General features: G+C 40.4%; 1 protein-coding gene across 3 annotated transcripts in view; it reads left to right on the top strand.

Annotated features, from left to right (window-relative positions):
- The window catches only part of POU6F2 (POU class 6 homeobox 2), a 331,845-nt gene that overhangs the window by 210,470 nt on the left and 105,167 nt on the right, over positions 1–16,208 (top strand). For all 3 annotated transcript variants that reach the window (XM_080582231.1, XM_080582233.1, XM_080582232.1), the window contains exon 5: positions 14,272–14,609. In XM_080582231.1, coding sequence (XP_080438357.1) covers positions 14,272–14,609 — 338 coding nt within the window. The remainder of the gene's footprint in view (positions 1–14,271; positions 14,610–16,208) is intronic.

Raw genomic sequence — 16,208 nt, 5'->3', positions numbered from 1 at the left:
CTGATGTTCATCCGTAAGACAATCGGTCCTAACTCTCTGTTTCTGATGTGACTTTTTTTCACATACAAGGTGATGTTTTGTTCTAATTAGGAAAACCGCTTTGCATCTTGGAAGCATAGCATCCAGGTGGGAATAGTATTTGTCAGTACAGCATATTTAATTATTTATAACTGCTTTCTTTGTCTGATGGTTTGATTGTTATTTATTTTCTACCAGAAGGTTTGATCACTTAAACCGCCTGAAATCAAACATTTGGCAGTGTTTACAAATTATGAAAATGGTTTCTGATTAAAGTCTTCCATGGGGAGATTAAAGTTTCAAATCAGTATGTAAGCCAAAGGCATTTTTCTGAATCTCAGTGCACATAGAGCTTCTCTGTGGCATGTGCTGTGTATTCGTACCCCCACTGGCAGAAGGTATGGGCTGTGACTAGCACATTTTCCCCACAGTTCTCTCGGGGGCGTTTCTTTAGACTGCTCTCATGGCAGGGGGCAAACAGAGCCCTCTCAGTGAAGTGAGATGCAGCTCTGCAAGGCACCCACCAGACAGTATCTGCCAAAAAGGCCACCTCCGGCTGCAGCTGAAAAAAAGTGAGAGAATCATGCATGGATTTAAAAGCTTATCTATTTTGCAGATATACTGTGATCAAATCTTGAAATCATTGCAGCATAAGTTAAATCAGCAATGTTTCTAGCAATATGATCACAAGAAGTTAGATGACATTTCATGTGCAAGTTGATTAGGGGCTATTACAATGAATTTATTTAAGAATACCACTGTAAAAAGAATTGAGATGGAAATGACTTCTCATTTTACCTGTACTGGTCCATGGACCACTGTTGATTCACAGATGTAAGAGGTCTTATGTTCTTGGCTTCCCCTCCTTATTTCCCAGTGCAAAACATTAAATCATGATGTGTTTTCCTGGTATTAGTCTGTTTATGAACTGGAAATCCATGTGATCCATAATCCAAATATGTAAAATGGTCAGCAGTGTATGCTGCAAACCTGACAGTGAAAAGTGTTGTACTGCATGATCTCTTAAAGAATGCTTGTCTTCACTTACAGGTCTGATCTTCGTATATGTTTTTTTCTGACGCAGTTCTCATCACTTCTAATGGTTGGGTAGCTATTGGGCAAGAAAAATAAACTTCTAAATATTCCTGAAAAAATAAAGGCAGGTGTTTACACAACTCCTTTTGCTCATAGTCGCATAAGTAAGGCTTTCTGAACATAATGTTTAGCCAAATTTGTATTTTCTCTGGTCCCCTGTTTGAATGCTAGGACTGCCATACTGCCACCATTGTTCCATAAGTGTGTGTAAAGAAATAAATATAGACAGATGGCAGGAAAAAGAGGCAGTTGTGGCCATACCTGTGCAAAGTGAGGTCTTTGTATGAGAAGAACAGTTGAACTCCTGGAGATGACACATATAGGAATTGCCCTCAACAGCAGAATGCTGAAGGCCCCCAGTGGAGCTGGTGTTTTCAGGTAGTCTTTAGACAAATATAAGTCCAAAAAAATGCCGTATTTGGAAGACTGGGGCGAGTGGGGGGGAAAGGAGTGTTTTTGTGGTCATGTGGTGCTGGACCTGGCTCTGTCTCAAGGATGGAGATGAAAGCATAGCTTGCCCCATGCTCCTCGGTGCTTGGATGGAAAATCAAAGGGAACCATATTAATTTCAGCTTCATTGAAAACACACAGTAGAAAAAACATCCATAGTTGGCAAATGGAAAAGTTTTAGATTGATGATGGAAGAAACATTCATTTCCAAGCTTCTGAGCGAGCTATTAAAATCAACAGAGTAAAGACAAAATACCTGGCACTGAAAATGAAAGGAACAGTTTTTGCATCTACTTAGTTAAAACTTGGCAAAACAAACGTAGAGTAGTGGTTTCAGATTTCTGTGTGCACTCACTGTGCCAACTTTTGTTCTTAGGGTTGCCATGAGAGAAAGTTCATCCCACTTGAGAAGCGTTTACTCCGTTAACTTTCTTAATCAGAAATCATTTTAAGCAAAAAGTTTGATCTTGTGTCAGCACTAACGTGTTTCTATATTTTGTACTGTTGAATGGTTCAGGCTTTTCATTCAAATACATTATTTTGGAACAAACTCGCCTCCATTTAATTGACATTAAAGTTACCATAGTAAAACTAGTAATGGAGTTTGCCCAGCAGTTATGTAGTATTTTTCATTTATACTTCTCAGTGGGGTTTCTCAGAAGGATGAGAAATCAACCAATTTCACAAGCAAGGAAACTCCATAAAGTAAATTCTCTCCCCTTACCCTCCTCCAAATCCAAACATCATTATCTGTGATCATACATTAGTGACCAATTTCACATGAGGACTAATGTTTTTATTATCATCAAAATTTTCTCAATTCTCTACAGTTAAAAGTTAACCTTTTGCATTGTTTTATGAAAAGGTTATATATAACAGACAAATTTAAGAGAAAATTTGTTCTACAAAAAATCACACAACCTTGTTATGTCATTGCCAGTATGTTTCTATAGGATGAATAAAATAGACCTATTAGGTTGCATCCTAGGTTAAATTGTCTGTATTTTTACAGCAAGTTCTGTGGGATTCTGTTATCATTTTCAAAATGATAACATCAACAGCTAGTGTATTTAATGTTTATGACAGTCTTAGTGCATTAGTAACCACTAATTTTTACATGCATTAACACATTGTTTAATTTGTTTAAAAGAGTGAGGAACTCAGAGATGACAAACGATGAGAAGAATGCTTTGTAGCATCGTTCAGGTTTGGTATAGCTAAACATATACAGCTGATGATACCTAAACCCTTATTTAAAATGATATTCCATTGCCCTGAATATTAAAGCTAAGGTAGTAATGCCTTAAGGAAGGCAAAGACTAGCTTCCTGTGAGTTTTTTTGAAAATTACTGATTTGCTACTGACTTCCACTTTTCTTCCATTATGTGGTTTGGAAAGGCGAGTATTTCCATTGATGAGGCTACTAGGGTACTACTTCGTGCATCAAAAAGGCGACACAATAGAGTTCTGACTGAATATGTGGACACAAATAGTGAATGATTTTTAAGTAGATTTTTGGACAGTTGTCCAAAATCCTTTGGATTGTGTTCTCTTTCTATAACTAGAATCGCCTGCTCCAGGTAAATAATGCATTCAAGTGGAAGTTATTTTATTAATTGGTGCGTATCTCTTTTGAATTAAAAACAATTAATATTGAAAATGCAATTTAACAGGTAAAGATCTAGATGCAGGTTATTCAAAGGCTTGCTATTAACTTTTCTGCGGTGTACAAAAATGTCTGAAATATCAAACAGCATCGTGACATGCTTTAGAAAGCCACAAAGTGGATAGTGCAGTGAGCGGGCAGAGAAATGCAGCTGTTCTCTGGACTCTCCAGCCCTTCAGCTCAGCTGTGGCTGGAGCTTTATCCTAACACAGACGTGTGACTGGCTTCACACAAAGGGAATGAGGAGCACCTATAAAGTCTTCCCCCTAATTCTCCCATCCCCATTTTCTACTGATGAGAAATTTATCCATGTGAATAACGGGGTTGTTTCAACAATGTTATTTCAACAATGAGCAGGAAATTTAGGTAGGTGGAAACACGAGAGCACTCAGAGAGCAGCTAATTCACTGTTGCTGTGAGGAGGTGATAGATGCCAAGCACACCGGGGCCAGAATTAGCACCCAAAGCTGCAACATGTTGAGCTGAAGAGCTGTAGGGCCTGGAGAGAAATCTGGTATTCAGCCTCTCATTTTACTGCAAATTAAAAATGAGCAGTCAGTCCACCTGTAGCACATGAACAGAAGAGTCCAGGACTGCTGTTTAACTTTGTTTTTAATCTCTCTGCAAGTAAAATAAACAGACTAGAAGGAGAGATATAGGCAGACTGCTTAAATTGAGCTGTAATTAGCTCAAAGCTTGCAAAAAACTTGCTACTGGTGTTGTGGTATGTTTTGAAAGGCACACAACTAAATACAGACATTCTTATCTATGCACAGCAAACAGTGAGAATCATGGAAGATTCTTAAGGACAGCAAAATAGAGCTTCTGTGAGTCAACAGCAGGCAAGCACAGTGTACCTTGTGTAGTGGCACATACCTTCAGGAATGGCTTGTGGTGTGACAGATTACCAAATTACAGTTCGCTTCCCAGCTCTCCTACAATTTCTCATGTGGAGCAAGTTGCTTAGTCTCTCTGTGCATTGATCCCTTATCTGAAAAAAGAACACCTCCATCTTCGGCTCACATATTGAGGTTACAGCACCCAGCACAGCACCTCCTTGCCAACTCAGTGACCTATGCTCAAGATTTCTTCTATACCACAGCTATTAAGTAATATCTGGTGTCATTTAGAGAAAGTTTTTAAGTCCAGTTTTATTCTTCAATGACTGATGAAGAATACCATGCTCAACATTGTTCTGTGCATGCGTCCCAGCTGGTGGGGAGTGACCTTTTCTCACTGGGAGTTGAATAGGGACTGAGAGCATTACAGCCCTTGAAGGATCAAGGCCACATGTTCTCTTTTGTTCTATTTACTACCTTTTCCACCCTGTTGCTACCATTTTTATTTTTCTGAAGACAGGAGAAGTTCAAGGTTATAATGAGGATCACAGGACTGTTGTTAACAAGTTTAAAGCCTGAGTCTGCTCTAGCAGCATTGGCACAGCCCTGCAGCAAGGTAGGACTGCCACTTGTATGCCTGGTTCTCATACTTGCTGTTGGTCATTTTGTTGACTGTAAAGGAAGGGACTGGTCTGGGCTGCATTTTTACTCTTTCTCCTGGTAGTGTACACACTGCTCTTTTCTGAGTCATTCCTTAGCCTGTTTTCACTGCTGTTCAGCTGACTTCTCTGGTCAGTTGCAATTTGCATGCTGGGAACAATTTGCAACTGCTTGAATATCGGCATTGTTAATACAAAACAGAATTGTCTCAGGTCTCCCAGCTTTCAGACTAGTCTGAAAGCAGAAAATGACAGAAGCACAGAGTAGTAGTATAGTAAGAGTGTGAGAGATGAAAGCAACCAGCCATACTAAGTCACAGGATGGGCACAGTACCTCTGCTACCTCCCTTGGTTGAGGCAGGGGGGAAAGTTACATTGTCCTTTGTCATTCGCAGGACACTTCCACCAGCTCAGCATCAAGGCTACCCTTCTAAGACACAAACACTTTGATCCACTATTTAGCTGTATTGTGTAGGAAAAAACACACAGACACACACACGCACACATATCCACAAAACTCCCAGCACATTGCACTTACAGTAACTTCACTTTTAGTTAAGGAAACATGGCTCACTTCAAAGACTCTTTGAAGATACTTCTAATAATTTCTGATCTTCAAAGAACTATTTCTGCAGCTATACCTGGATAAATATTTCTTTGTCAGAAGAGCCATTTGCCGTAAACAATTATAGAATGCACACTTGCAGGTCTATTATCAGAAAGAAAGCAAAATCACCCTTTGAAGGCAACAAGCAGTTCAACAAGTTCCTCTTGACAAGACTTTGCCCCAAACCCTCACAGAGACACCTTCCCAACAGAAATGGGAGGGCACCCAGTGGTCTGGGGACTGGTCACTCCTCTGAACTGCAGGACAGGATTCTGCACAGTCTCTTCCTCAAGCTGTATGTCATTGCACTGCTTTTGCTACAAGCATTGTTGCTTCAAGGAATGTCAAATACATGACCTGCATAAGTGCCATGGAAGTTAAAGTTCCAGTCTATATTAGAGCATTTGAAACAGACAAGGAGAGAAAAAAAATAAACTGCAATTCCTGTTATTAAAGATTGTGTGTGCACAGAGTGCCCAGACATTGTCAGATGTCCATTATGAGTCATGGTCATTGTTCTCTGAGTCAGCAGACTGTTGTTTCAAACTTAATTTCTTTGTGTCATTCATCTGTTCCCTGTCACATCCCTTTGGCTGTGAAATCTTATATTGGGCTCTGTTGGCCTTTAGATGATCATTTTTCCCTCTGTCAATTAGTTTCTTTCAAAGGAGTCCTGCAGACTTTTCCCAAGAAATGGGAGGTTGTCTTTCATCCTGGTCCACAGGAACATTCTTTTGAGTTCAATATGGTCTGGAAATCCCATCTGTAGGAACATACCATGCCACTCCATTTGATTTTCCATGTGTACACTATTCTGTTCTTAGACAGGATCTGGGACCAGTCCTGCTCTCTGTAAGTAGAAAACTTCCTTTATCTGGCATAAGGACTTGATGTTCAGACTCCTGCTCCCTGATGCCTAAGAGTCATGTGAGTCATGTTTTCACACACACACACACAAAACAAAAACAAAAACAAACAAAAACAAAAACAAAACTACCACCCCCAACAACAAAAAAGTTTCAGCTGATAAAATTAGGAGTTTACCTGATACAGGTACAGCTTGCTTGACACCCAACCTTTGGCATTCAAACGCTATCATTGCCCTCAGACTATGTTATGGTGCATTTTTAATTGACTGTCTTTACGTGAAAGTCCCAAGATGATTTGCTGATTGATCCCCTGTGTCCTGATGATACCCTGACTCCAGTTAATGTTTCAGCCATCTGTATAATATGGGGCCTAAGGTTCCATTTGAGCTGAAGAAGCAAATGGCTTATTAAAGTCTAATTTCTACAGCTTGTTCTTGCCTTTGGGCATTTTAAATAGGTTAATGCAATTTTTACAATACACTCAGGGAACCTTACTCACAGAGTGTTGTCATAAACTAGAGGAAAATAGCCCCTAGATTATCTCAAAATGAGAAGTATTCCAAATATTCTTGCTCGATACTTAGTCAAGCTCTCTACCTAGAACAACAACTTTTTCTTTTTTTTCTTTTTTTTTTTTTTTTGTTCAGATTTTAGCGGATTATTGTACATTTTAAAGTTTGGTAAGGAAAAAATGTCAGATTTATTTAATGCAGTGGATCATTTTTCAGAGAAGTTCCAGTATTCATCAAAATGTGGAGACACCACAAGCACCTGATAAATTATGATGGTTTTCTTCTTAATACTTCCTTTTTATTGCCTATATTCTTTAAAGTAAATTTAGTGCTTATGAAGGATGCTGGATATGACAACAGTAGAAAGTGAAGCCCTCTGTTTACCTGCAGAAGTGGTACAGAAGAGCATTGGCAATGCAAGTTTCTTCCCATAACTCCATCTGTGTTCTGCAGCTGTAACCTTGAGGGATCACCTTTAGGAAGAAGAAGATGACTTGGTCTCCTTACTCTTTCTATCCTTAGCCTCTCCGCTGAAAGTGCAAGTAAAGGTGTCAATTGATGCCATCCAAGGTCGTAGTCTTTATGATCTACTTAATAGGTATTGGGATACCATCAATTTATTACCTTGACTGTGTGGCAGCCTGCCTCCAGTGCAGGCTCTCTGTGGGTATCTGTGTGAGAATACATCTTCCGTACATCTAATACATCTTCTATAAGGTAGAAAACACTCAAAAGCACCATTAAAGTGCAATGATTTTTGTTCCCTGTATTGACCTAGACTAGATTTGAACCAGTGATTTAGAAATAATATGCTCTATATCCCATTACTAATCTCTTCAGCCACAAGTCCAACCCTTCCTTTTTTTTCCACAAAGAGGATGCTAACATGTTTAAAGCAACTCACATTTTGCTCTCAAAAAGGATATTCAAGCATATGCAAAAAATACATTGGGTATTTGGCTAACCTACTCCTCATTACCCGGGAGGGAGAGAGTGTAAACACAGGCTCGCATTAGACTGTTCAGTGTGTGCATTCAATCTTTAGAAATTTGTTTCAAAGAAAAGAAAGGCATATACCTCATTAGAAGAGAAACAACAGGGTGAAAAAGAAAAGCAGGCCATGTCAGTTCAAACGCAAGTTAGTTACACTTTTCAGTTTGAGTAAATCCGTTCTCCATTACTGGGGAAGTGGAAAAAGGCATTAGGCCCTTGTGTGGTGGTTTTACTCGGGTGGGCGGCCGAGCTCCACCACAACCGCTCTCTCACTCCCCCTCCTCAAAGAGGAACAGGGAGAAAATACGATGAAAAGGGCTCAAGGGTTGAGATAAGGACGAGGAGATGGCACAGTACTTATCGTGACGGGCAAAACAGACTCAGCATAGGGAGATAGTAAGATTTATTGCCTATTACTAACAAGCTAGAGAAGTGAAAAACAAAGGAAAGAAACCAAAAGCACCTTCCCCCCCATCCACCCTCTTCCACCTCCTCCCCCCGAGTGGCGCAGGGGAACGGGGGAATGGGGGTTATGGTCAGTCTACAGCGCTGCTTCTCTGCCGCTTCTTCCCCGTCATTCTCGTCCCCTGTGCTGTGGGGTCCCTCCCATGGGATGCAGTCCTTGCTGAACTGATCCGGTGTGGGCTTCCCACAGGCAGCAGCTCTTCAAGAAGTGCTCCAGATACGGGTCAATCCCTCAGGAGCGAACTGCTCCAACCTGGATCCCCCACAGGCAGCAGCTCCTGCCCGGTCACCTGCTCCTGCGTGGTCTCCTCTCCACGGGCTACAGGTCCGGCCCGGAATCTGCTCCAGCAGGGGTCTTCCACAGGCCGCAGTCTCCGTCGGTGCAGGTCCACCTGCTCCACCGTGGTCTCCTCCACGGACTGCAGCGTGGAACCCTGCTCCACCGTGGTACCCCATGGGCTGCAGGGGGACAGCCTGCTTCACCATGGTCCTCACCACAGGCCTCAGGGGGCTTCTGCTCCAGCGCCCGGAGCACCTCTTTCCCTCCTTCTTCACTGACCTTGGTGCCTGCAAGGCTGTTCCTTGCTCTTGTCACTCTCCCAGCTGCTGTGTGGCGCAGCGTGTTGTTTGTTTTTTTTTCCCCTGTCTTAAATATGATCTCACAGAGGCGCAAAACAACATCACTTATTGGCTCAGCTCTGGTCAGCAGTGCGGTCCTTACCAAACATGGGGCTGCTTCTAGATCCTTCTCACAAAAGCTACCCCTATGGCCCCCTGCTACCAAAACCTTGCCACGTAAACCCACTACACCTTGAAATGGCAAGAGCCAAGTTCTGTGCTCAGTCAAATAGGAGAAGTTTTAATGTATAATTTTCTCCTTTTTAGACCATTATACATTGTATCAAGACAATGAAGAACATCTATGCAATTATGTAAATGGGAGGATAGAGGATAGAGAAAAACAAGTCTTTGTAGGCTAAAATTGCTTCATATTCCTCCTATCCTTTCTTCCTCTTTACACAGAAACAAAAACACGCAAAACGTTAATAAATCAGACATTATGTGAAGCTTATCCACAAGAGCAGATTCTAGATACAAATTGAATCCCTGAGCATTAATTTGATCTTTTGCCAAGCATTGTCGAGGTCTTTAGAATTTGAATTTATATTGTGAAGGAGGTGTGAAAAAAGAGATATAATTTTTACATTGTTTTCATTATATAAACATTTGTGGGCTTACTTATGTTCCTTGCTTTTTGGCAAAGTGTGATTAAACTTTAAAATGTATTTTTAATTTAAAATATAACTAGAGCCATTCCCATTCTTATGCAATAATATATTAGCCAGAGGCAACAAGAAGTTGATACTACTTTCACTGAATATAGCTAGGACTGGGACTTGAAGGCAGAGCCTTTTCATTTTTCCTGCTAAGCAAATGATTCAGTCATTCTCCCTGTCATAGATCAGAATGCTTCACAAAGTGACACTGCTGCTTTCTGTACGGTTGCATCAGAGGTGCATTTTTCCCATTGCACCACTCTACTTGACAGAAGGGCATTTTAGTTTCATTTCAGTTGCCTGTATAGGTAACAAACAGAGGAACAGAAGGTATAAGGAGAACACAAAAATATATTTTGTGTAAATATTTCAAATACATAGCAGCATTCTGCCTATGGCACTCCCAAAAGGTACTCAGGAAGGAGCGTGTTCCTTAGACCGTAACATTCTCTAAGCCCTTAAAGTAGTTCGAGGTCTGTGACAAGTGTAGAAGTAGGTGACGTGGGAGATCAGAAAGTTTGGCTTTGCTGCCTCTTGACCATCCATTTGCACCACTTAGCTTGATATCTCTTATTGTAATGTAAATGCTTTGATACCATGGCTAAGCATAATCTGCTTAAAGTAGGATCATACAGCACGGGGTGAGGCCTTTGGGAAATCTGCCATGGCACTGCAACAACCAAGAAATTGCAGTTAAAACTTAAGTTTGAAAACCCATTATGGCTTTGTTTTCTCACAGGAAGAAGTTTCTCTTAGCAACTTCTTGGATATCTGGTGTATACTTAACGTGTATTTTTGTTAAGGAAGTTAAAATATCACACAGCTTTTGTGGACTGTTGTCACAGTTTTTTTTGTACTTTATATGCATTTTTAGTTAATACTCTTGCTTTTAATGTGATGTACTTCATGTTGTCTTTTTTAACCATAGAAAGGACTTCTTGCTTTTTTTTTATTTATTCTTGAGTGCAATTCTGAGAGAAAGTAGGCACTTCTCACTTAAACATGTCAAAGTTTTACCCAGCTGCTAGCCAGTAAGTCATAAAAAGATTCCTGCGAGGTAGGTAGGCAGTGCATGTTATCTTTTATACATGCAGACATAGCACTGTTGTACCACCTGAAATTCCATCAGGCTCCAAGCTCTGCAGAAAGTGACAAATGCTAGACAGGTATACGATTTATAATGGATGAGGTATGCAAGCAAGCTCTGGGAGTTGGATTGGATTTGATTACAAACAATAATATGACACAGCCCCTGCTGTGGATAGTACATACATTGTGAGAGGCAGTGCAATCAGGCAGCATGAACACTGGACTGCAGGCGGGATCCAGAGCCCTAAATCTACCCTTGCAGTACACTTACTGTATGGCTTTGTAAAAGCCTTGTCTGATCTAACAGTCCTTCTTCCAGTTCCCTATCTGTTTGTTTAGCAACAGCATGTTAAATAATCATGCCTCACTAAGCCACTTCAATGCAATTTATAGTTCAGCATGATAGTAGGCTTCAAAAAGGGTTTTTAAAGGAATTATATGAAAAGACAAGAATTTATTTGAATAATTTTATGCAGTTACTGGCAATGGACTTGGAAACTTCTCCCTGAAGTAACTTTTCTCCATCAACAAAATTTTCCCTAAGGGACCCCCTCCCACCCCAGCACAAATGAGTGTGCTTCCAGTACAAAAGTGTGTGGTAGAGATATTGATATTCCTGCATTGGCCAACATTCAAGTATTCAGCAGCACTGAATCCAAAGCTTTTCTGCTCCTAGACTTGGAATGAAAAAATTCTCCATATTGAGTCATCATCTGAGAGTGCCGGGCAGGCCCACAGACTTTAAAACCCTGACATTTTCAAAGTCAACTTCTGACCCTCTTCATTCATTGGACAAGTCCGCTTGGGTGAGTGATTGCACCTGCTCATATTGTCAATGCACAGAAGCATGCTGGCAATGGCCATTTGACAGTAGGATGTAGGAGCTCAGTAAGACTTGAACCTGCAAAGTTTTAGGCTAAAAAATAGTGTTGATGTGTTTTGTTTTGTTTTGTTTTCTCATTTTTTTCACTCTGGATTCTATTTCTAGTTATAGGGATTGGCAGAAGAAAAAATTCACAGATCAAAATGTCCGTTAAACATAGTATTGGCCTTGTGGAAAATGGCAATTTAATAAAGATAATTTTTAAGAAAGTAGTTTAACAGCTGACCAAAGTATGACTCATTAATGAAACCAAGGCCTACTGTTAGGATAACTGTTCGGTCAAGCAAATCCCAACACTTCACAACAATATCTTTCTTTCTTGAAAAGATTCATACATTTATTAAAACTGCATTTCACTGTTTTTTTTTTCCTATATCAGACAAACAGACCATTATTATTTCTGTGTATCCATATCCATGCTTTAGACGCTGCAACTTTTTCACCTGCAAGGCTACTAATATACCCATTTAACAATATTTCAATGAAAGCATCCTGAAATAAATTTTATGCTATGTGGGGAACACTGATACTTTTATTTATTAAATACTCGTTTTCTGATTCCTTTGATCTATATGCAAAGACATGAAAGAATAAATTTCTTACAATGTATTGTAACCACCTCATTTGTTTTAGTTTGTCAAGAATCTTCATTTCTTCTACATTTTGGGCTTCTTTACAGTTCTGCTTATGCCTTCCTCGCATGCCACCATTTTAAGAAGGCAGTGATGATTTTACCTGTAGCAATATATATCAACAGATATTTTTGTATACCATAAATTTATAAGATCATTCTATATTAGAATCTATGGGATCAGTAGGGGCATGCTGTGTTTGAATTCTTGGTTCCAGTTACCAATGGTTTGTCCAGACCGGTAGACTATCACAGGTGAGGAAATGGCCTGCACAAGGTAAAGAGCTGGTCCAGATTAGATTCTTCCTTACGGTAATTGGAAAGGTCTTTCCACCTTTGTGTGCATACCTACAGATGGAACTGATGAATAGCATTCTTTGTCATCTAAGGTGCTTCATGCTGTTGTTAATACTTGTCTGTCCAGTTGCTTTCTTGTATACACACCTCCTCCATTCTTTGTTCTCATATGCCTTAGATTGTATTTTCACTTGCTACCGTCTGACTTTGGGGCATTTAGGTTCTGATGGTGGAACCGATGGAAGTGTATGCTTACGTCTCCAGGCTAATTTCTTTTGCATGGGATACCATGTGAGTTTTTAATCTAATGGTCACTCTGTTTTATGTTGAAACGCCAAGCTGCCACAAGCGATTTTACTAATACAAATATATTGGTGTTACCATTCCGCCTTCTTTGCTTTATTTAGGTTCTTTGTTGAAGTCACACATGACAATAATTCTTAAAAAGATGTATTTGTAGTTTGATTTCTTCCTTTGGTGAAAGAAAATTTACATTAGCTGTGAATATAGGAATGAGTGACCAACAGCTCTTCTTGCCAATCCTTTTATTCTTCCTTTGTACAGCCTTTTCTGGCTTACCCATTCTGCCTATTCTCTCCCCTTTCTGTTGTCTTTTTTCTTTTGCTTATTCCAGTTTATGGCTCATTGATTTCATAAGTCATAGCAAGACCTCAGGTTCATCCCCAGGGCATAGACATCTGGAAAGCTGAAACAGTGATGTCAGCACAAAAAGAAAGTGGGAATAACTTGGCTTCATCTGCCAATCCACAAATAGAGTGGTGAACAATGGTTTTGGCAATGAAATCTGAGTCTTATTTTAGAAGTAACAAATTTGATTCACACCCAGTCTACTATGGCTTCTGATGATGGAAATTAGAATATGGAATGTTGGAAATTCAGTACAGAGAGCAAAGTAGTGCATTGACCTTATAAGCTGTTCCTCTTGGGATCCTATAGCCATCTAACACAACCCCGAAAATATTGATTAAAGTGAGTAAGGCCAGAGACCCAGATGACTTATTTAGGGGGCAACCCCAGAAAGCATCAGGTTCCTGTGATGTTCTGGCTGCTGCTTAAATCTGCTCTTCCTTAGTGACATCCCTGTGGCAAACTTCTTGCCTTCCTGAGTTTAATCAATGCCTTAGTCAATTTGGGAGATAAAGTTTGCACCTTTGTGCCAGAAGATTGATGCAAGCCACCGGTTTCCAAGCTCACATTTGGAGCATGTACTAGCACAGCATGACATACTTTTGCTACCAGGAGTAAGCAAGCAGTACAAGTGCACAAAATACCTACCCTATTTCACAAGGGGAACTTTATAGCTTTTAGATGTGAATGATAAGGAGCGGCTCTAATTTCAGAGACATGCATTTTATTGGGTATTTTTTCCACCTACGCATTTCACCAAAAAAAAAAAAAATCATTGTTGAACATTTTCTTTCTTGACACCTGCTGTATATAGATGTGACAAAGCTCTTTTCAGAGCATCCTTTATTTTACAACTATGGTTTTATCCTGCTCTATATAGCAGCACCAGTTCATGTTATTAGTTCTTGCTATGATACATACAGTGACATCCCCGGCCTCTTCTTCAGGCAAGGAAAATTCCCATTGGCTTCACTAGTAAGCTTGTCTGAGCAAAGACTGCCACTCAGCTCTGATGCCTGTCCAGTGGGCAGAGCTGTAGCCCTTCAGAAGGTTTGGTCTTATTGCCTCCAGTGAAGTCCATCTCTTACTCCAGAACCAAAGGCTGGGAACATGTTCACTAATATGCTGCCACAACCTGAAGTCTGAGGGCAGCTAACCTCAGAGGGCCATGTGCCCCACAATATAAGAGAACCAGAATTTAATCCAGGATATCTTTAAAACAGTAGGTATTGCTGAAACCTACATAACTCCCTTCCCTCTTTTCAATTCACAGCTACCTCATCCCTGAACTCCCAGCTTCAACAGCTTCAGCATCTTCAGCAGCTCCAGCATCAACAGCAGCAACAGCAGCAGCAAGGGCAGCAGCAGCAACAGCAGCAGCAGCAAAGCCAGCAGCAGCAGCAAACTCAGCAGGCGCAGACTCCACAGCCGCCACAGCAGACCCAGCAGTCACAGCCACAGCCATCAGCACCACCACAGCAGAACCAAACGCAGTCCCAGAGCCAGAACCAACAGCCTCCAGTCCCACAGTCCTCCAGCTCCCCTCAGAAACCCAGCCAGTCACCAGGGCATGGCCTTCCATCTCCTCTTACTTCATCAAATCCATTGCAGGTAAGGCACTAAGTACAAATCTCTAATGATTTAATAACAGAAAGTGCATACTGCTACTGCAAGGGGAAATCAAATGAATGTTACACCTTCTGACCATACAAACTGAGAAATTCCACCTCATAGTAGTTAGTCCTTACAGGCATGCAGCTTAAAACAAGCCAAAAGGCCTGATAAGTCAGAAAAGCATAACTAATGATGGTACTAGCTTGTTTCTTTCTAAATAATAAACATCTTTTGCTCTTAAAGCCCATATTGTAAAACCCATATAAAACTATCTATTTTTTTCAATGGATTCAGTGTGCAACCTTCACAAATGGCATTTTCCCAGTAGTGAGCCTTTATGATAACTTACGAGGGCAGCAAAGTTAGCTACTCATCAGCAGATGATCTGACTGCCTCTAAAAGAAATAGAGCTTTGGCTAGTGTATGTGTGCACGGGATGGATGGGTTACCCTTCCACTTGAAACCACAGCCCAAACATTTGTCCTGCTAAGGATCAAATACTTCTATTAAGAAGCTTGGTATAGGCTCCAACGTTCAGAATGCCGGAGTTAATATCAGTCCTTGGTGCTGGCTTCACCAACATAGATGTTTTCTAACAGACCACATCAACAGCTATGGCACCCATGTTGATGCTAGGCTCTTCCCATCTTGGAATTCCTGGGAAGAAATAGAGATCTCTAATACAATTATCCTGATTTCTTACACTTGTGTGTTCTTACACAGTATGTCTCATGTAGTATTCATGTCCTGCAAGAGCAGCTTTGACTATACCAGCAAGGGTGGTTCTGAATAAACACCAGGGTAATCTGTGAAGTGAACACTCTCTTAAGATGGGCAGTGGAACTGCATTTAGAAACCAGCTAGAAATGTTGCCAACAAGCGTGTGTTCACTTTATTCCCTAAATTTTGAGACCCCATTTTAAAGGTTTTATCCACTCTGATGGCTTCAGCCATTTGCTCCAGAAATTAAACTGCATTAACCTAAGAATTAAAAAATCCTTTTTGATGCAATTAAGAGAATTGGTTTACAAGAAGCTGTGTTTGCCATATGACCAGTTAAACCTGCATTAACCTGAGGAGTTGCAACTAAATTGCATCAGATTTGATTTTTTAATGATAATAGACTTAAAAGTCCACAAGAAATGTGTCCTTGCTTCCTGAGCTTTTTCTTACGGTTGTGTACAAAGTTTCTAGAGCTTCTTCTGTGTGTTGTCCTAAAGACTACTTTTGCACCCCTTAATGCCCAGTCTGTCATGCTAGTGAATGCTTCGGGACCCATTAGTATGCAAATTATTGACATAAAGAGACAGGAATAGTTCCAGAGGAGCTTCTGTTACATTTTATTGTTTCTGTACAGCGTTAGTATATGTACACTAAGCATACAGTCTATATGTTGCTAAAACTGCCTGCTAAATGTTTTTACTTCAAAAATTGTTGTGCATTCAGTTTTCCAAGAAGAGCAAATGCACACATAAATTAACGTTCGAGTATGAAGGAAAGAGGATGATCTTAGAGAACATACCTCAAGAGGGTTGTACTAACACTGAATCTAAATCGTAGCTCTCATATACTCTCCAATCCCAATCTAAATCTCAT

Source organism: Anser brachyrhynchus (genome assembly GCF_964034855.1).
Source record: "Anser brachyrhynchus genome assembly, chromosome: 2".
Classification (NCBI taxonomy): domain Eukaryota; kingdom Metazoa; phylum Chordata; class Aves; order Anseriformes; family Anatidae; genus Anser; species Anser brachyrhynchus.
Note: the sequence above shows the minus strand (reverse complement) of the source record. Positions and strands in the feature narration are given on the sequence as shown.